Source organism: Mus musculus, chromosome 1 (assembly GCF_000001635.26).
Source record: "Mus musculus strain C57BL/6J chromosome 1, GRCm38.p6 C57BL/6J".
Taxonomy (NCBI): domain Eukaryota; kingdom Metazoa; phylum Chordata; class Mammalia; order Rodentia; family Muridae; genus Mus; species Mus musculus.
Genome location: NC_000067.6, coordinates 54,331,219 through 54,353,241, shown reverse-complemented (window position 1 = coordinate 54,353,241; position 22,023 = coordinate 54,331,219). Strand labels below are relative to the sequence as shown.

General features: G+C 40.1%; 1 protein-coding gene across 15 annotated transcripts in view; it reads right to left on the bottom strand.

Annotated features, from left to right (window-relative positions):
* The window catches only part of Ccdc150 (coiled-coil domain containing 150), a 118,067-nt gene that overhangs the window by 15,486 nt on the left and 80,558 nt on the right, over positions 1-22,023 (bottom strand). For 14 of the 15 annotated variants that reach the window (XR_001778458.1, XR_001778457.1, XM_017312896.1 and 11 more), the window contains one exon: positions 118-246. Coding sequence is in view for 13 of the 15 variants with exons in the window: in XM_017312896.1 (XP_017168385.1) it covers positions 118-246 (129 nt within the window). In the remaining 2 variants the exon portion in view is untranslated. Of the gene's footprint in view, positions 1-117; positions 247-22,023 lie in introns of those variants that run through there. The other variant, XM_006496341.2, reaches the window with a different exon arrangement.

The following is a 22,023-nucleotide window of genomic DNA, read 5'->3' as shown; positions in this document are numbered from 1 at the left end:
TAACCCTTCATTGATCACATCTCCTCTTTTCATGAGTGGGAAAGGAAGTTAGGGAGTGTGGCTTGTCAGATTTCATGCGCCCCTGCCAGAGAGAGACTTTCAGAGAGGGCGCCTTGCCTTCTTGCTCTCCCTGTCCTCCAATGCCTTCAGGTCCCCTTTCAACTTCTGGCTCTCTTTCAGGGCAGCATCTCGACACTTCACTGCTTGGGCCAGTTCTTCCTCATTTTTCCCAAGAATAGATTTCATCTTGGAAGGAAAAAGGAAAGAATGCATAACATTCTGAAGCACAACAAACCAGGGAGTGTAATAAGGCACAAAAATTTATAAAACAAACATGAAAAATTAAATATGCATACCCACTCTAATAAATAAGTCCACTTCCATTAGCTATTTATCCCTTTACAAAAGAGTATAAATTTTAAACAATCAAATCAGTGAATAAGCAGGGATGCCAGGGGCCTGCCCTGGCTGGACTGGGTTGCAGTGGGACACAGTATCAGACGCAGGCCAAAGAACTGAGCATCTCCAGCCTCTTAGCTCTCTAACCGTTCTGTGCTTCACTAAATGCTGGGGAAACAACTCTTTACCTCTCTTATTATCTAGTTTATAACTCTCTGTGCTTCAGTAAGTGCTGGAAAACTTAATACTTTATATACTTGCTTTACAATTCTCTGGCAATTAACATATGTTTATTGGCATATATTAATTACAGATTCAGATGGCATATGGAAATCAGTAGAAGATTTATTGTTAAGGTTCCTTTCTCTCTTGCCTGGAAGCCTCACCTCTCCATGGCCAGGTGAGAGGGAGGCTTGGAGCAATTAACTTTTAACGAACCAGGAAAACAAAGCCAGGCTCATAGAAAGAAAAACTTCTACTCAACCAAATATGCATACACACACATTCATATACACTCTCACTTTTTTGGTGGGTCCAACCATCTGTCTCATCAACATACTTACACACACACACACACACACACACACACACACACACACACACACCTATACTTATATTTGATAAGTGGAGCAAAAGCTGCCATGAGCAGGTTTCATTGAGCAAGTGCCAGTGCAGAAAGAACTCATGCTTTGTGGATGAAAAATAAGCTCCAACCTTTATTGCTTAGAGGAAAAAAAAAACAAAAACAAAAACAAAAACCAAAAAAACAAAAAACAAAAAAACAAAAACCTTCTACCTTTTCATTGAGGAAAAAGCCCTGTCCTTGTCAGTAAGAAGAAACTTGCTGTTAAGCAAAAACCTATCTCATGGTAAGAAGCAGCCTGCCTGCTCTCTCTGCTCTGCTTCTGCTCTGCTCTGCTCTGCTTCTATTCTGCTTCTGCTCTTATTGTCATCATTCCTAGTTCTTGTATTTTTTTCAGGACATATCATCACATGGTATTATAAGCATTTTTTAAAAAAAAAATGCTTAGAATCACAACAAGTTCAAACATAAATTCAAATCATAAAGTGAATAAGGAGTTACAACAGAGATGTTTACATGTATTTCCATTAAGACTAGTTATCTAATTAAATATTCATTATCTGCCACTAGTTCTACAGATCATTAAGAATTTAAAACAAGATCTTAACCACAAACCCAGCAGAGGGTCCCAAGGTCCCCAGAGGACTCTCCACACAGCAGGAGCCCTAGTACAGCCAGGATCTTCGGATCATTGGGGAGTGGAACTCAACATCTGTTCCAAAGAATCCCAGAGGATCTTGTGCCACAAGGAACAGGGAAAAAGGAACCCCACATGACCACTGGCTGGGATTCCTTCTGGTGGCTCTAGCCCCACGCCATCTTGGGCATGAAATGGGCAGGCCCTAGCGCACCCAGGATCTCTGGATCACTGAGACCAGTCTACGCAGGAGAGCAGGTGGGCAGCAGAAGCAACAAAGCTTCTTGGACAGGATCCCTTCGGGCCTTCATCCTCAGCCAGGAGGTGGAGCTGAGACCCAGAGTCCTGGGCACCTTCCTTGCCAGAGGAGGGTTAGACTCCAGGGAGGGCTCTGACCCCAGGACTGAGGAGGTGGATTTGAGCTCCAGACTTCTGTGCACCCTCCCTGCAAGAGGAGAGCTTGCCTGCAGAGAGTGCTCTGACCACTTGGACTCAGGTGAGAGTTGGACTCTCAGGAGTGCTGACAGAGGCTAACAGAATCACAGGAGGATCAAGCTCCAGCCAGAGACAGCTAGAACATTAACACCAGAGATTACCAGATGGGGAAAGGCAAATGTAAGAATCTTAGTAAGAGAAACCAAGACCACTGGGCATCATCAGAACCTAGTACACCCACCATAGCGAGTCCTGGATACCCCAACACACCCGAAAAGCAAGACTTGGATTTAAAATCATATCTCAGGATGCTGGTAGAGGATTTTAAGAAGGGCATTGATAACTCACTTAAAGAAATACAGAAGATAGCATTGGAAATGTAAATGAGCTAAATACCTAATAAAAAAAAAAAAAAAAAAAAAAAAAAAAGAAATACAGAAGAACACTGCTAAACAGGTAGAAGTCCTTAAAGAGGAAACACAAAAATCCCTTAAAGAATTACAGGAAAACATAATCAAAACAGGTGATGGAATTAAACAAAACCATCCAAAATCTAAAAATGGAAGTAGAAACAATGAAGAAAACCCAAAGGGAGACAACTCTGGAGATAGAAATCCTAGGAAAGAAATAAAAAACCATAGATGTGAGCATCAGCAACAGAATACACGGCATACAGAATACAAGAACCTCAGGTGCAGAAGATTCCATAGAAAACATGGACACAACAATCAAGGAAAATGCAAAATGCAAAAAGATCCTAACTCAAAACATCCAGAAATTCCAGGACACAATGAGAAGACCAAACCTAAGGATAATAGGTATAGATGGGAATGAAGATTTTCAACTTAAAGGTCCAGTAAATATCTTCAACAAAATTATAGAAGAAAACTTCCCTAACCTAAAGAAAGAGATGCCCATGAACATACAAGAAGTCTACAGAACGCCAAATAGACTGGACCAGAAAAGAAATTCCTCCCGACACATAATAATCAGAACAACAAATGCACTAAATAAAGACAGAATATTAAAGGCAGGAAAAAGGTCAAGTAACATATAAAAGGCAGATCTATTAGAATTACACCAGACTTCTCACCAGAGACTATAAAAGCCAGAAGATCATAGACAGATGTTATACAGACACTAGGAGAACACAAATGTCAGCCCAGGCTACTATACCCAGGAAAACTCTCAATTACCATAGATGGAGAAACCAAGGTATTCCATGACAAAACCAAATTCACTCAATATCTTTTCATGAATCCAGCCCTTTAAAGGATATTAAAGGGAAAACTCCAACACAAGGATGGAAATTATGCCCTAGAAAAAGCAAGACAGTAATCCTTCAACAAACCTAAAAGAAGACAGCTGCAAGAACAGAATCCCAACTCTAACAACAAAAATAACAGGAGGCAATAATTACTTTTCCTTAATATCTCTTAATATCAATGGACTCAATTCCCCAATAAAAAGACATAGACTAACAGACTGGCTACACATACAGGACCCAACATTTTGCTGCATACAAGAAACCCACCTCTGGGCCAAAGACAGACACCACCTCAGAGTAAAAGGCTGGAAAAACAATTTTCCAAGTAAACGGTCCAAAGAAACAAGCTGGAGTAGCCATTCTAATATTGAATGAAATAGACTTCCAACACAAAGTTATCAAAGAAACAACAACAACAAAAAAACCAAACCAAGGAGGGGCACTTCATACTCATCAAAGGTAAAATCTACCAAGATGAACTCTCAATTCTGAATAACTATGCTTCAAATGCAAGGGCATCCACATTCATTAAGGAAACTTTAGTAAAGCTTAAAACACACATTGAACCTCACACAATAATAGTGGGAGACTTCAACACCCCTCTCTTATCACTGGACAGATCCTGGAAACAGAAACTAAACAGAGACACAGTAAAACTAACAGAAGTTATGAAACAGATGGATTTAACAGATATCTACAGAACATTTTTTCCTAAAACAAAAGGATATACCTTCTTCTCAGCACCTCATGGTACCTTCTCCAAAACTGACCATATAATTGTTCATAAAACAGGCCTAAACAGATACAAAAAATATTGAAATTATCCCATGCATCCTATCAGATCACCATGGACTAAGGCTGATCTTAAATAACAAAAGCCAATATTTGTGTGAAAGCTGAACAACCAATGATACCTTGGTCAAGGAAGAATAAAGAAAGAGATTAAAGACTTTTTAGAGTTTAATGAAACGAAGGCCACAACATACCCAAACTTATGGGACACAACGAAAGCAGTCCTAAGAGGAAAACTCATAGCTCTAAGTGTCTCCAAAAAGAAACTAGAGAGAGCATACACTAGCAGCCTGACAGCACACCTAGAAGCTCTAGAACTAAAGGAAGCAAATTCACCCAAGAGGAGTAGATGGCAGTAAATAATCAACCTTAGGGCTGAAATCAACCAAGCGGAAATGAAAAATCTATACAAACAATCAACCAAACCAGGAGCTGGTTGTTTGAGAAAATCATCAAGATAGATAAACCCTTAGCCAGACTAACTAGAGGGCACAGGGACAGTATCCTAATTAACAAAATCAGAAATGAAAGAAGAGACATAACAACAGAACCTGAGGAAATCCAAAACATTATCAGATCCTACTACAAAAGGCTATACTCAACAAAACTGGAAAACCTGGATGAAATGGACAACTTCCTAGTCAGATACCATGTACCAAAGTTAAATCAGAATAAAATTAACGATCTTAAAAGTCCCATTTCCCCTAACGAAATAGAAGCAGCCATCAATAGTCTCCCAACCAAAGAAAGCCCAGGACCAGATGAGTTCAGTGCAGACTTCCATCAGACCTTCAAAGAAGACCTAATTCCAACTCTCCTCAAACTATTGCACAAAATAGAAACAGAAGGTACTTTACCCAATTCATTCTATGAAGCCACAATTACTCTGATACCTAAACCACACAGAGATCTAACAAAGAAAGAGAACTTCAGGCCAATTTCCCTTATGAATATCAATGCAAAAATACTCAACAAAATTCTTGCAAACCAAATCCAAGAACACATCAAAATGATCATCCATCATGATCAAGTAGGCTTCATCCCAGGGATACAGGGGTGGTTCAATATACAGATATCCATCAATCTAATCCACTATATCAACAAACTCAAAGACAAAAACCACATGATCATCTCCTTAGATGCTGAGAAAGCATTCGACAAAATCCAACACCCATTCATGATAAAAGTCTTGGAAAGATCACGAATTCAAGGCCCATACCTAAACATAATAAAAGCAATATATAGCAAACCAGTAGCCAACATCAAACTAAATGGAGAGAAACTTGAAGCAATCCTGCTAAAATCAGGGACTAGACATGGCTGCCCACTTTCTCCCTACCTATTCAATATAGTACTTGAAATCCTAGCCAGAGCAATTTGACAACAAAAGGAGATCAAGGGGATACAAGTTGGAAAGGGAGAAGTAAAAATATCACTATTTCCAGATGATATGATAGTATATATAAGTGACCCTAAAAATTCCACCAGGGAACTCCTAAACCTGATAAAGAACTTCAGCAAAATGGCTGGATATAAAATTAAATTTAAAAAAAATCAGCAGCCTTCCTCTACTCAAAGGATAAACAGACTGAGAATGAAACAACACTCTTCACAATAGTCACAAATAATATAAAATACCTCGGTGTGACTCTAACTAAGGAAGTCAAAGAACTGTATGATCAGAACTTCGTCTTTGAAGAAAGAAATCAAAGAAGAGCTCAGAAGCTGGAAAGATCTCCCATGCTCATGGATTGGCAGGATTAATATAGTCAAAATGGCTATCTTGCCAAAAGCAATCTATAGATTCAATGCAATCCCTATCAAAATTCCAACTCAATTCTTCACTGAGTTAGAAAGGGCAATTTGCAAATTCATCTGGAATAATAAAAAACCTAGGATAGCAAAAACTATTCTCAACAATAACAGAACCTCTGGGGGAACTCACCATGCTTGACCTCAAGCTGTACTACAGTGCAATTGTGGTAAATAACGGCATGGTACTGGTACAGTGGCAGACAGGTAGATCAATGGAACAGGATTAAAGAACCAAAAATGAACTCACACATCTATGGTCACTTGATCTTTGACAAAGGAGCTAAAACCATCCAGTGGAAAAAAGACAGCATTTTCAACAAATGGTGCAGGCACAACTGGCAGTTACCATGTAGAAGAATGCAAATTGATCCATTCTTATCTCCTTGTACAAAGCTCAAGTCTAAGTGGATCAAGGAAGTCCACATAAAACCAGAGACACTGAAACTTATAGAGGAGAAAGTAGGGAAAAGCCTTGAAGATATGGGCATGGGAAAAATTCCTGAACAGAATAGCAATGGCTTGTGCTGTAAAATCAACAATTGACAAATGGGACCTCATAAAATTGCAAAGTTTCTGTAAGGCAAAAGACACCGTCAGTAAGACAAAAAGGCCACCAACAGATTGGGAAAGGATTTTTACCAATCCTAAATCTGATAGGGGACTAATATCCAATATATACAAAGAACTCAAGAAGCTGGACTTCAGAAAATTAAATAACCCCATTAAAAAATCCGGCACAGAGCTAAACAAAGAAATCTCAACTGAGGAATACTGAATGGCTGAGAAGCACCTGAAAAAATGTTCAACATCCTTAGTCATCAGCAAAATGCAAATCATAACAACCCTGAGATTCCACCTCACACCAGTCAGAATGGCTAAGATCAAAAATTTCAGGTGACAGCAGATGCTGGTGAGGATGTGGAGAAAGAGAAACACTCCTACATTGCTGGTGGGATTGCAAGCTTGTACAACCACTCTGGAAATCATTCTGGCGGTTCCTCAGAAAATTGGACATAGTACTACCGGAGGATCCCGCAATACCTCTCCTGGGCATATATATACTCAGAAGATGTTCCAACTGGTAATAAGAACACATGCTCCACTATGTTCATAGCAGTCTTATTTATAATAGCCAAAAGCTGGAATGAACCCAGATGTCCCTCAACAGAGGAACAGATACAGAAAATGTGGTACATTTACACAATGGAGTATTACTCAGCTATTAAAAACAATGAATTTATGAAATTCTTAAACAAATGGATGGATCTGGAGGATATCATCCTGAGTGAGTTAACCCAATCATGAAAGAACTCACATGATATGCACTCACTGATAAATGGATCTTAGCCCAGAAACTTAGAATATCCAAGATACAACTTGCAAAACACTTGAAGCTCAAGAAGAAGGAAGACCAATGTGTAAATGCTTTGGTCCTTCTTAGAAGGGGGAACAAAATACCCATGGAAGGAGTTACAGAGACAAAATCTGGAGCTGAGATGAAAGGAATGACCATCCAGAGACTGCCCCACCCGGGGATCCATACCATAATCAGTCACCAAACCCAAACACTATTGTATATGCCACTAAATTTTGCTGGCAGGACCCTGATAGAGCTGTCTCTTGGGAGGTTATGCAAGTGCCTGGCAAATACAGAAGTGGATGCTCACAACTATTGGATGGAACAACTATTCAACTATTTGATGGAACACAGGGCCCCCAGTGGAGGAGCTAGAGAACGTACCCAAGGAGCTGAAGGGGTCTGCATCCCCCTGAGCGCATGTCTCTAGCTGCATATGTAGCAGAAGATGGCCTAGATGGCCATCATTGGGAGGAGAGGCCTTTGGTCTGGCAAAAATTATATGCCCTAGTACAGGGGAATACCAGTGCCAGGAAGTGGGAGTGGGTGGGTTGGGGAGCAGGATGGGGGGAGGGTATAGTGGACTTTTGGGATAGCATTTGAAGTGTAAATGAAGAAAATATCTAATAAAAAATTGTTAAAAAGATTTTAAAACAATAATTCTTACGTCTAAGTTAGCACGGTTTTGTCTAGAGGCAAATCATCTGCTTTGTGTTTCACTAGTATTGAAGCTTTGTATAGCTAACTCCAAACAATATTTTGTTTTTTGTTCTTGCACCTACAATAAGTTGTCCGTTCCCAGTTTCAGACCCCAATTATCAGATAATGGTTTCACAGCCAGCCCAGAAGGAATGGGTTCCCTGATTGTAAATCTGTTTCAAATCTGCTTTCTTAGTGTTATTAACCTATAACACATGAAGGTTTACAGAACTCTAATTGCAGCTTTTATATTATAGGGGGCTCAAAATTACTTGTATAAATTTCGGAATTTGATAGAATCATTATTTGGAATTATGAAACCTCAATTTGTCTATATAGCATTGCTATAAAAAAGAGTACATCTTCACGGATCTGCAGAAAATTTGCCCAATTCAGTAGGCTAATGTCCAGGTATTATTGTTTTGTTATTAATATTAATTTATTAATAAAATAATTAAGTCACTAATAAAATTATTAATTTAATAATGACAGGAACAGCATATCAGCTCCAAGAATCAATCCTCAGATGAGATTTCTGAAAGCCTTGCAACTCAGAATTATCTATTGCAGACCATGCAATATGATATGTCATTCCCAGAAGGTTACTTGTATGCTTTTAGCCTTTCCTAGATGGCTTCTGGCACATGGGCAAACTTAATATGTAACTCAATTCAGTGAAAACACAGTCACAAGAGAAGTAGGACTATGGAGCCAAATGTTTACAACTTTTGAAAATGCAAAAAATTCCAAACTGAGATAGAAATAAGCTGCCTTAATGAGTCCGGGCAAATGAGAAAAGTGAGCACAGCTCTAGTCCAAAGAGATACAGATGGGAAGAGGAGGGGAGTCAAAAGGGAGTGAAACATCAGGGAAAAGTGCAGGAAATGGAACACTGAAACTGGAAAGGAGCAAGCCGCAATGCCTTCAGTTGGCTCCCGGATGAAGGTAGGGGAGTCAGAAGCCTGATCCAAAAGGTACGCCAGGCAGGCCCCATTGAAACAAACTGATACCCTAACCACAGGACAGGCCTCCAACCTATTTGAGACATCTGGTGAGATAGTCTCTATTTTGCTACTCCCTGTCAGAACACAGTACAAGAATGGGGTCATTCAAGGGAAATTCTAAGTGCTTGTGAGAAAACTCCAAGAAAACAAGACTAGAGTCTTGTGACCTTAGTTTCTCCAAAACACAAAATTGTTCTTGGAATGGATTTTCATACTCCTCCCAGAAGACAGGAGTGAGTATGCTTCGGCTGTTGCTATTAATATGCCTCTATGGTAAAACATGGTTGTTTTGTTTGTTTGTTTGCTACGTGCAGCTTATTCTTGTGACTGAACATCTTACTCATGTGATTCTTCTTAGCTCTTGGAGTATAACTTGACAGATACTCTGAATAAAGTTGGCATTTGTGAGACTGTAGTTCATCTCACTTTTAAGCTCCAGGTTAACCCCACCAACTACAGCTGTAAACAATGCCCCAAACCTCATGGTGCAGAGGCTAGGTGTCATCTAGAGAAAGAACTATTGCTTAAGACTTTGTTACCCTCAGAGCCTAATAAAAGCACTAGTCAGAAGTCAAGGAACCTGGAGAGGAGTTGAAATAATGGAAGGTTCCACTTGGGCAGCTAAGGGAGTCCTGCCCTTGGTTCCTGGGACCTTGGGACAGATGAAAAGTCTCACAGCCTTGGGCTTGAGGTGAACAGATGAATTCATCTTCTGAAGTCACTGTTGGTAGCACTGACTACTTTGTAGATAAGTGAAGTACTCCATTTCAGCCTGTCCCTCTGGCTAGGGGTTATAGTCCTAAAGGTCTAAGAACACAGAGTAGACCTTGTAAACAGGATTCAGAGCTTTGCTTGCTTGCTACAATTGGTCACACAGTCAGGGGTCACCCTTTGGCCACAGCACTAGACACCCAAGAACTTAGGGGTTTCAGGAGTACAGGAAAATGTTTCTGCATGGAACAAGCTCCAAAGCTAACGGTGGTCAGCATAGCCTCTGGTACACAGGGGAGGGACATTCCTAAAGGAAACTCTGTTTAGCATCTGACTGCCCTGGTTCAGCACTGTCCTATATGGTAGACAAGACAGACAGCTTCTTTCTACTTGGCAGACAATTTTATAGGCCTCAGAAAGAAGCTGTCGCAGTACTTCATCTTTTTCCTGCTATGGGTTCCCTATTCAAAAGAAACACTTTTAGTAGTATTTTTCACATTGCTTTGCTTTTTAAAAATTGTTACTGTATTATTATTGTTATTGTTAATATTATTGCGTGTGTTGTTATATTCAATGTGTTATTTATGGCTGTTTGTGCCACAGGACACATATACAGGTCAAGAGGACAGCTTTGTTGAGACAATTATCTCCTTCCACTTTACCAAGGGTTCCAGGAATCAAAGTCAGATCATCAATCAGGCTTGTGTGGCAAGTGCCTTTACTGCTGAGCCACCTTTTTATGCTACTCATTTATCATTTTTACTTTTACCATAAATAAATTTTAACTTTATACTATACCCACAATATTCAAATTATTTTTGCCACTTCCATGGTTACTGGTATTTTATCAATTTTTATTGTATTTCTGTATCCTATTCAGTTTGAAGTTGTTGCTGTTACAGTGAGTGTTCCTGAGTGGTACTGGAGGTTGAGAGTAGACTGCTTACTAAGAGTCACAAGTGAAATAGCAGCAGACATTCCAGCCTAACATGTAGAAACTGTAACACAGAAATACAAGATAAAAGAAAACAGGAGCAAGATACTTCCAAAGACCATGGCTCATCAATTACTACATCCAAAGAGACTGACATGGTTCAAATACCAAACCAAAAACCCAATAGTCTACTTTGCAAAAATGACAACTTCAAAAAAACAAGCATAGAAAATAGTAAGGGAATTCATTTAGACCATAGATAAAACATTCAGTAAGATAGCAAAATGGTTGAGTAATATAGCAAGAAAATTTACATTTGAGGGGGAAAAAAGAGAACAGAATGTTAGAAATGAAGCAGAGAAGGAAGCTTGAGCAATAGATTTGATCAAACCATTGAAAGAATATCAGTGGGCTGGAGAGATAGCTCAGTGGGTAAGAACACTTGCCACGTAAACATCGGGACCAGGGTTTCACTTCCCACTATCTACTTAAAAGTCAGGCACGGCTACATATGCCTGTAACTCCAGCACTGGCAGGCAGAGACAAGCAGATGCTGGTCGGCCAGCACAGCTAAAAGGGAGAGCTTCAGGTGCAGATGGAGGCCTTGTCTCCCCAGAATGAAGATGAGAATAATAGAGGAAGATGCTCACTGTCCCTCTCTGGATTCTGCATGTGCATACGTGGGCATGCATACATCCCCATACATGTACACATATACATATACAAACATACATCACACATATAATGTAGAACACAACAAACAAAAGAAAAGAGAGACTATTGGTGATGGAAGACTGAGGCAGTCCTGCACTCAGAAACCAGCAGGGAAAACAAATAAGCAAGCCCGCAACTTTCTAGATCAAATGTAAGATTGTACTGGGATAAAAGGAGCTGGAATAAACACTAACAGCAGAGAAATCTATTTAAAAATTAAAGCTGATCCAATAAAGGGTCATGGAGTATATCAACCACATGGTAGGACAGGCCCAACATCAAGGAGTTAGCTGGTCATCACAAGAGTAACTCTAAGTTTTTTTCGTTGGGGACCTTTTTACCTTAATTTAGTCTTCTTTGATGTTTTTTATCTTACCGATTTTTAAAAATTTTTATTTTTTGGATTTTTTTTTCGAGACAGGGTTTCTCTGTGCAGCCCTGGCTGTCCTGGAACTCACTCTGCAGACCAGGCTGGCCTCGAACTCAGAAATTCACCTGCCTCTGCCTCCCAAGTGCTGGGATTAAAGGTGTGCGCCACCGCTCCCGGCTTGGAATGTTTTTTAAAGAGAGAAAGAATATAAAGTTAGTAGGTATGGAGAGTTGTGGAAGTTCTGGGAGAAGTTGGATGGGGGTAAAAATATTGTTAAAATATATTGTATGAAATAAAAATGTTAATAAAAAAGGAAAAATGCATTAAGACATTTTCCCCAAATTAAAAAAGTAAAGAAAAATGATATGTGAAATGTTCCTAATCTAGGGGAAGAATGAATATTCAAACACAAGTAGACATGGCTAGGGGACAGCCTTCCCCTGACACATTCCAGTGAATATGCCAAAAGGACAAAACAAAGCATATTAAAGTTGTAACACATCCTTCTGTTCTGAACCTGTGCCCTGAGCAGACCTTGGGTGCTAGCTCTGCACCCAGTCCCACAACACGTAGAGGAAGCTCGACTACCAGGTGCTCTAACACGCCCAGGATTACAGGTGAGGAGGCCACACATCTGCCCCAACACCCGGAGTAACTGGGACCCTCGGGGATCCAGGGACACAGGAACTTCCACCCAGACAATGGCATGGATTACTTCTGGTCTGAACCTCCACTCAGAGCAGAACTGGGGTGCTGGCTCTGCACCCACTATTAAAACACCCAGAGGGAACCAGACTACATGCTCTAAAATGCCCAGGATAACAGGATCACAGAGGAAGCTCCACTCCCAGGAGATCGGACACACCCAAGAGCAATGCAACTCTGACTCACTCAAGATCACAGCATCTTTCCCAACACCCAGTGTAACTGGGACCCCCACAGGAACCAGGGAAACACAAACCCCCACCCAGCCAGAGGCACAGGTTCCTTCCAGCTTGCACCTGTGCCGGGAGCAAACCCAGAGCACTGGCTTCCCACTCACCCCTGCAACACCCAGAGAAAGCTTGACTCCCAGGAGCTCTGACACAACAAGATCTCAGGAGCTTGGTCACACCAGGATTTTAGGATCCCAGAGGCAGCTTAACTCCAAGGAACTCTGACACACCCAGGATTTCAGGATCCCAGGGTCCCAGAATCACAGGATCCCAGAGACAGCTGAACTCTGAGGAATTCTGACACAACCAGGATCACAGGAGGGACAGGCTCCAGTCAGAAACAGCAAAAGCAGATAGCACTAAAGATAACCAGATGGCAAGGGACAAGCACAAGAACATAAGCAACAGAAACCAAGGCTACTTGGCATTATCAGAACCCAGTTCTCCCACCCCAGTGAGCCCTGGATACCCAACACACCAGAAAAGTAAGACTCTGATTTAAAATCATAGACTGAGAAAGAAATTAGAGAAATGACACCCTTCACAATAGTCACAAATAATATAAAGTATCTCGGTGTGACTGTAACGAAGCAAGTGAAAGATCTGTATGACAAGAACTTCACGTCTCTGAAGAAAGAAATTGAAGAAAACCTTCAGAAGATGGAAAGATCTCCCATGCTCATGGATTGGCGGGATTAATATACTAAAAATGGCCATCTTGTTGAAAGAAAGCTACAGATTCAATGCAATCCCCATCAAAATTCCAACTCAATTCTTCATAGAGTTAGAAAGAACCATTCAACATGTAGAAGAATGCGAATTGATCTATTCTCCCCCTACAAAGGTCAGGTCCAAGTGGATGGAGGACCTCCACATAAAACCAGATACACTGAATCTAATAGAAGAGAAAGTGGGGAAAAGTCTCAAATACATAGGCACAGGGGAAACAGAACACCAATGTCTTATGCTCTAAGATCAATAATGGACAAATAGGACCTCATAAAATTGCAAAGCTTCTGTAAGACAAAGGACACTGTCTATAGGACAAAATGGCAACAAATAGACTGGGAAAGATCTTTTCCAATCTTACATCAGATAGAGGGCTAATATCCAATATATAAAAAGAACTCATGAAGTTAGACTCCAGAGAACCAAATAACCCTATTTAAAAATGGGGAAGAGAGCTAAACAAAGAATTCTCAACTGAGGAAACTTAAAGGCCTGAAAAGCACCTAAAGAAATGTTCAACATCCTTAGTCATCATGGAAATGCAAATCAAAACAACCCTAAGAGTCTGCCTCACACCAGTCAGAATGACTAAGATCAAAAACTCAGGTGACAGCAGATGCTGGCGAGGATGTGGAGAAAGAGGAACACTCCTCCATTGCTGGTGGGTTTGTAAGCTGGTACAACCACTCTGGAAATCAGTCTGGTGGTTCCTCAGAAAATTGGAAATACTATTACCTGAGGATCCGGCTATACCACTCCTGGGCATATAACCCAAAAAGATTTTCCAACATAAAAAAAAGGACACGTGTTCCACTATTTTCATAGGAGCCTTATTTATAATAGCCAGAATCTGGAAAGAACCCAGATGTCCTTCAACAGAAGAATGGATTCAGAAAATGTGGTACATTTATAGAATGGAGTACCACTCAGCTATTAAAAACCGTGACTTCATGAAATTCTTAGGCAAATGGATGGAACTAGAAAATATCATCCTGAGTGAGCTAACCCAATCACAATAGAACACACATGGTATGCACTCACTGATAAGTGGATATTAGCCCAAAAGCTCGGAATACCCAAGATACAATTCATAGGCCACATGAAGCTCAAGAAGTAGGAAGACCAAAGTGTGGAGGCTTTGGTCCTTCTTAGCAAGGGAAACAAAATAGTCCATGGGAGCAAATATGGATACAAAGTGCAGAGCCGAGACTGAAGTAAAGACCATCCAGAGACTGTTGCACCTGGGGATTCATCCCAAATAAAGTCACCAAACTCTGACACCATCGTGGATACTAAAAAATGCTTGCTGAAAGGAGCCTGATATAGCTGTTTCCTGAGAGGCCCTGCCAGAGCCTTACAAATACAGAGGTAGATGCTCACAGCCAACCATTGCACTGAGTGTGGGGTCCCCAGTGAAAGAGTTAAAGAAAGGACTGAAGGAGCTGAAAGGGTTTGTAACCCTGTAGGAAGAACAACAATATCAACCAACCAGACTCCCCTGGAGTTTCCAGGGACTAAGCCACCAACCAAGGAGTACATATGGCTCCACCTGTATATGTAGCAGAGGATGGCCTTGTCATGCATCAATGGGAGGAGAGGTTCTTCATTCTATGAAGGCTCAATAGATGCCCCAGTGTAGGGGAATCGAGGGCAAGGAGGCAGGAGTGGGTGGGTGGAGGAACATCACCATAGAAACAGGGGGAGGGGGATAGAATAGGGTATTTCTGGGAGGGAGGGAAACTGGGTAAGGGGATACCAGTTGAAATGAAAAATAAATTAAAAAATAAATTAAAAAAAAAGAATACACAAAAGTTGGGCATGGTGGTCCCTCACTTTAATCTCAGCACTTGGGAGGCAGAGACAGGCTGATTTCTGTGAGTTGAGGCCAGCCTGTTCTATATAATGTCAGACTGTAGCAAATATCAACAACAAAAGCCAAACATAACAAAAACAACAATGAAAACAACCAATTTTTCTAATAACACAGAAAAGTTCTTCATAAAACACTTGTGAATCAAATTCAGTAACACATGAAAAACACTGTACACAATAATCAAGTTAGTTTCTGACTCCAGAGATACCTGGATCATTAGACATACATAATTAATAAAGGTAACACAACACATAGACTCAGAGATAAACATTATATGGTCAGTTGAATAGATGGAATAAAGGCTTTGGACAACGTTCAATATTCCTTCGTGATCAAAACTCTGAAGAACCAGGCATAGAAAGAATATATGTCAACATAATAAAGACTAGATATAGTAAGTTTATAGTAAACATTACACTAAATGAGGAAAAACTGAGTGGATTTCTTGAAACCTTTATAGGTGACCATACTCTATTCTTTTTTAAGATAATGCTTGAAGCCGGGCGTGGTGGCGCACGCCTTTAATCCCAGCACTCGGGAGGCAGAGGCAGATAGATTTCTGAGTTTGAGGCTAGCCTAGTCTACAAAGTGAGCTCCAGGACAGCCAGGGCTATGCAGAGAAACCCTGTCTCGAAAAACAAAATAAAAACAAAAAACAAAACAAAAAAAAACAACAACAAAAAAGCTTGAAGTTTTAGCTAGAGTAATAAAAGGAGAGAAGGAAATAAAAAAAAAATAGGACAGGAAGCAGTTAAATAATTCCTGCCTATAGAAATATGATCAATCCTATGTCAAAATTAACCTTCACTCTTTTTGAGTAATATTATTTTATTGCTTTTCTGAGAATAAAACATTTCTTTGATTTGTATTGCTTTGAGTTCTAAGCTTGCATGTTTTTTATGTGTCTGTTAGCCAGCCATATCTTTTTGCTGCATTCTTACCCCAGCTTCCCCCCATCCTTTTTATTGGATATTTTTTCTTTATTTACATTTCAAATGTCATCCCCTTTCCCGGTTACCCCATTCCTGGAAACCCCTATCCCACCCTCCTTCCCCCTGCTTCTATGAGGGTGTTTCTCTACCGACCCACCAACTCCCACCTCCCCACTCTTGATTCCCCTACACTGGGACATTTATGGAGCCTTCATAGGACCAAGGACCTCTTCTCCCATTGATGCCTGACAAGGCCATCCTCTGCTACATATGTATCTGGAGCCATGTGTACTCCTTTTTAACCTTCACTTTTAACTTGGCTGAATTTAGACTCATAGGTTTGGGGAGCATAGTTAGCAAGTATCTGCCACACAAGCATATGGCTTGGTCCTAAGCATCCACATAAAATCAAGGTGCAGCAGCAAGTACCTGTTAATCCCATGGCTGGGTAGGCAGAGACTAGAGAAGCCTATGGCTTAGCTGCTGGCTTGCTCTACGTTCCATAAAATTCTGTCTAAAAAACTATGATGGATAAAGATTGAGGAAGATACTAGATATCAATCTCTGGTCTCTACTTGTTCATGCACACATGCATGCACTTGCACACACTTATTAGACATAACTCTGGGCATGTCTGTGAAGGTGTTTGGAGAGAAGTTTAGCTGAGGGAAAACCATCCTAAGCACTAAGCTGCAAGATTCATGAAAAAGGAGAATGGGACCAGCTTCGCCTGCTCTCTGCTTCTGGACTCATAGGAGTCCTAGTTGTATCCTCCTACTGTAGGGAACTCTGTCATGCCTTCCTTGCCAGAATCAACTATACCCTGAACCTAAGCACCCAAACAAAACCTTCATTTTAGACATTGTTGTTTTTTTCACAGCAATAAGAAACTAATAAAGATCCTCTACCCTAAAGACTCTAAAAAAATCCCTCCTAGAAAGTCTCAGATCTGATAAACCCATCTGACATGATACCTCGATGTAGAATCAACCTATAAAAACCAGTGATTTTTCTACGTGTCAGTAATAAGCACATCTTGAGAAAAAATTAGGAAAAGAATTCCTATTTAGAATATCTTAGAAATAATAGCTAGGAATATATTTAATAAGGAAGGGAAAGATTCTTGCAATGAAAACTTTAAGAGACTCAAGAAAGAAACTGAGCTCGGTGTCATGGTGTATTGCCTGCAATCTAAGCACATGGAAGCAGAGGGAAGCAGATCTTTGTGAGTTCAAGACTAGCCTGGTACATAGAACTAGTTCTACACACTGAGATCCTGCTTTAAAAAAAGTCAGTCAACCATTCAATCAATCAAGCAAGCAAATAAAAACAGGTCAACTTTTAAAAAAAAGAATTAGAAGTAAACACTAGAAGATAGAAAAATTGCCCATGTTCACAGAGCAGTAATATTATAAAAACAGCTATCTAACCAGAGGCAATCTGCAGATTCCCACAATATCCATCAAAATTCTAGCAGCATTTTCTGCAGAACTAGAAAATACAAGAATTTGTATGTAAATCCATAAGATCCCAAGTAACAAAGCGGTCCTGGAGAAAACAAAAACCACTGGAGATATCACAATACCTGCTTTCAATTATACTACAGCTACAGTGATATAAATAGCATGTAGCTATCACAAAACTGACATACAGATCAATTAAATAAAACAGAGGACCAAGAAATTAACACAGATGATCAATTTTCAACAAAGGTGACAAACATACACTGACAGAACCTCAAGACAATCAACCAATGACTCCAGGAAAGCTGGATACACATATGATGAAGAAAAAGTAGATCCAAATCTGTCCATCTGCACAAACAACTAAATTGGCTTTAGTTTAAGAGGAAAACACTGGGAAAGCACATCATGACTGATGAGGTCATTGACCCTGGAGGAGAAACTACCACTGCTACCGTCATCAACCAGAATAGTTTCTAATTACATTCTAAATACTTGTCCCACCATGTTATCTCACAGATAAGTGCAGACCTAAGCTCTCATCAAGGAGTCTTTCCTTACAGTACAGAGACCACTGTAGAAACCCACATCTGGTCAAAATGCATATAACCACTGATTGTGGGGTGCCAGTGCCAATTGATACACCTACAATGTAACTCCTATGCCTAAAACTCAGGGACCACCACACAAGAGGCAGAAAGAGTCTAAGAGCTTCAGCATCTGCTGTGGGGACACTGTCGTGTAAATGTAACACTGAACTTGACTAATGTGGTCACCTAAGAAAGATCTGCATGATGACAACACCAGTTGACATGCCAACATAGATGGGGAATCTCATGGGACTCCACTCCTAAATGAAGAGCTAGAGGCGATTAATGGCTGCTAAGAAGGGAGACTCAGTCTTCTCAAGAGACGACCCTCTGAAAAGTTACGTCATCCTAAACAGTCAGCCCCAAACATATGGTGTATACAAGCCACACCAAGTGGACTCAGCAGGCTCTGTTTATGTACACATGTGATAATGGTAATTAATAAAGAGATCATGAATTCTGAAAATGGTAGTGGAAGTGTGGAAAAAGTGGGAAAAGGAGAGGGGAGGGTAAAATGATGTATTCAATACTCAGCACAAATTACCAACACATACACACACACACACACACACACACACACATATAAGTTTTAAAAAATAAAGACTTAACACACACATGCAACATGCATACATAACTACCCAAAATGTGGGAATAGGGCTATCATGCTGGCTCAGCAGGTTAAATCACTTCCTAGCATGTGCAGCAGAGGAGTGATGCAGAGAGAAGAAAGCAGAAGATGGAAAATTGAGAGTGGTCATGAAAGGGGCAGACAGGGACTGGAACAGAGAACTATCCCTGTTCTGGGTTGTAGGCTAAAATAAATTACCAACACACACACACACACACACACACACACACACACATATATAATTTAAGTTTAAAAAAATAAAGACTTAACACACACATGCAACATGCATACATTTAAACAATATTTAAAGTTATTTAAACAATATTTATGGCTTCCATCACTGGCTAAGTGTTTCTGATGCAAGGTTCTGGAGTCCTTTCCTCAGTAAAGTCAAATGAGTAATATGTTAAGGAAAAATATTGCTTCAATGTATTATAGGACAGAGTGTTCATACAATTCCTAATATTCAATGACTTGTGGTTTTTACTCTCAACTGTAACTATTAATGCATAATTTTACAAAATACTTATTTTCACTGTAACGTTTCCATGTGTGTGAAAGAGTCATTGCTGTACTGCTGCCTTAGATTCTCAGAGATGCAGCTCCTTCAGAGGTGATTAACACTTAAGACACAGAACCTGACAGGTACTTATAATACACTAGCTACTGGGATTAAGCCATGAGAATCACAGTGGCTCCTAATTTTGTTCTACTTCATTGGTCCTCACCACATGAAGACCCACTACCACATTTTCCTGTCACCTTTCATTTCCTCCTCATGAACGGCAACCCAGTGAAACTGAAACAAAATAAAGCCCCCTTCTCTTAAAAAAAAAGTAGCTGGGAAACTGCCCCAGCAAAGTCTACAAACTATAATAGAAGTCTCGTGCCATTATTTATACTTCAAGTGGGTCCATGAAAGTCCTGCAATGCTAACAAGCCCTATGACCTGAGTCAGAACCTGGGATTCACGTGGTAGAAGAGAATTCTCTTCTGGCTTTCACATGTGTATTATAACAATGCACACCTCCCACATACACAAAGTAAATAGGTGTAATAAAAAGATATTAAGACTTTATGAAAAGGACTCACTTTGATAGCTCGGGATTAATCCCAGGAACTGACAAATGGGACTGTAAGAAATTAAAATGCTTCTGCCCAACAAAGGAACAACCACCGGAGGGAGCAACAGCACACAAAATGAGAGCAGACCCATGCCAGCTATAGTGATGATGGAGCTGAGTACTTAAAAGTTTATAAAGGATTCAAAGAGTTAAACAAACAAACAAACAAACAAAACCAAATCATCTGACCACTATACGGGCAAATGCATGGAAAATGCAGTTCTCAAAAGAAGAAATATACGTGGCAATAAGTATGTGAAAAAGTGCTCAATACCCCGAGTCACCAGAGAAGGCCAAGGTGAAGTGTCCTGCAGAGTGCACCTCACTCCATTCCGAATGCTATCACCCGGGGAAGCAGCAAAGTGAGTAGGTAGCAAAGTGAAAACCTTCCTGGCTGCTAATGGAATATGAACATGTGTGCCCACTATGGAAAGTGGCACCATGTTTCTGGAAGAACTAAAGTCCACCTTACCACTGAGTGTACATGTCAAGGAATCTAAGCAAACCAGAGACACTGGCACATCCACAACACTGAAGAATTATTCACAATAGTTCAGACAAGGAACCGGGCCACATTCCCAGGAAGATGAATGACTAAAGAAAATGTGGTAGAAGAAACAAGGATGAGGTAGAAAAAAAATTAAATGTAAATGGATAATTAATATAATAAAATCCAGAGGGTATGAACACTAGGATTTTATGAGACAGTTTTCATACATCTGCACACTAACTTCTGATTAGCATACTATTTTACATGCTACTCTTCCTAAAACTTTATGTCAAAATACCTGTAGTGTCCCAGACGTTATAAAATAGTGCAAAGAATGTCCTTAGGTTCAAACTGTCATGTGACCACTACCCAGGTTACAGAACTCAATTGGTTTCTTTTCAACTTTCCTGTGTGTGTGTGTGTGTGTGTGTGTGTGTGTGTGTGTGTGTGTGTGTGTGTGAGCGTGCACACTCATGTGTGAGTGCACATGTGCACATGTGCAGAGTTCCGTGCAGTTTGATCCCACGTGAGTATCTGCATGCCCTGGATAAGCAGGCTGCAGAGCTGCTCCATCTGCGCTTACACCTTTTTATATTTGCTCCTTCCAACCCCAGCCATTCCCTGACATACATTCATCTGCTCTTTGTGCTTCTTTCCTTTCAAAACTGGTGACCATCTTAATAGGTCAATCTTTTTAAGGTAACACATTCATATGATTCTTTCTACAGCGCTTTACTGAAGTGTAACTGGCATACAGAAAGCTGCATGTCGTAAGGGGTACAAGCTGGCAGCTTCTGGCATAAACCCTCAAACCAATACAAAGAGATTGAACATTTCCAGTAATGTTTGGTAGTATTTCATTCTGCTTTTATTTCTATTTCCCTAATTATTTTTATATGCATTTCTGCCAGCAAAAATACTGAGAGTATATAAACACATCTTCTTTGGAAGATAAGGTATGGTAGCTACTGCTTGTAAATATGAAGCAAAGGTTGATACTTTAACAAGTTTACTCCAAAATATTTCTAAATGTTCAATATATTGGGACCTCTTAGATCAATATATTTCTAGTTTAACGGCATCTTTAGCCAATCATTTCAATTCGAATTATGATTATGCATAAATTTTGAATTTTAAAATATCAAAGCTTGTTTTGGAAAAGTCAGTTGTTATTAAACCAACTTTTCTATGACACAAATGAAATTATGTGACAGCAAAACTGATGGTTTTAATTTACATAGTTTTTATTATTGGTGAAATCCTTGTTACTCATCTAGTCAAACATGTTTCTAGATTGTTACTGCATCTTAAAGTATTAAATAATTCTGAAATTTCCTTAAGATCACAGGAGTTAGAGGGAGGGAGGGTTATGAGAGGGAGACAGGAGGGAGAGGGAAAAAAAAAAGGAGGGCAGGATCAGGTATGGGACAGGACAGGAGAGAAGTACAGAGGGTCAGGAAATTGAATAGAAATGTGCAGCAGTGGGGCATGAGGAACTGGGGGCAGCCACTAGAAAGTCCCAGATGCCAGGGAAGCAAGAGG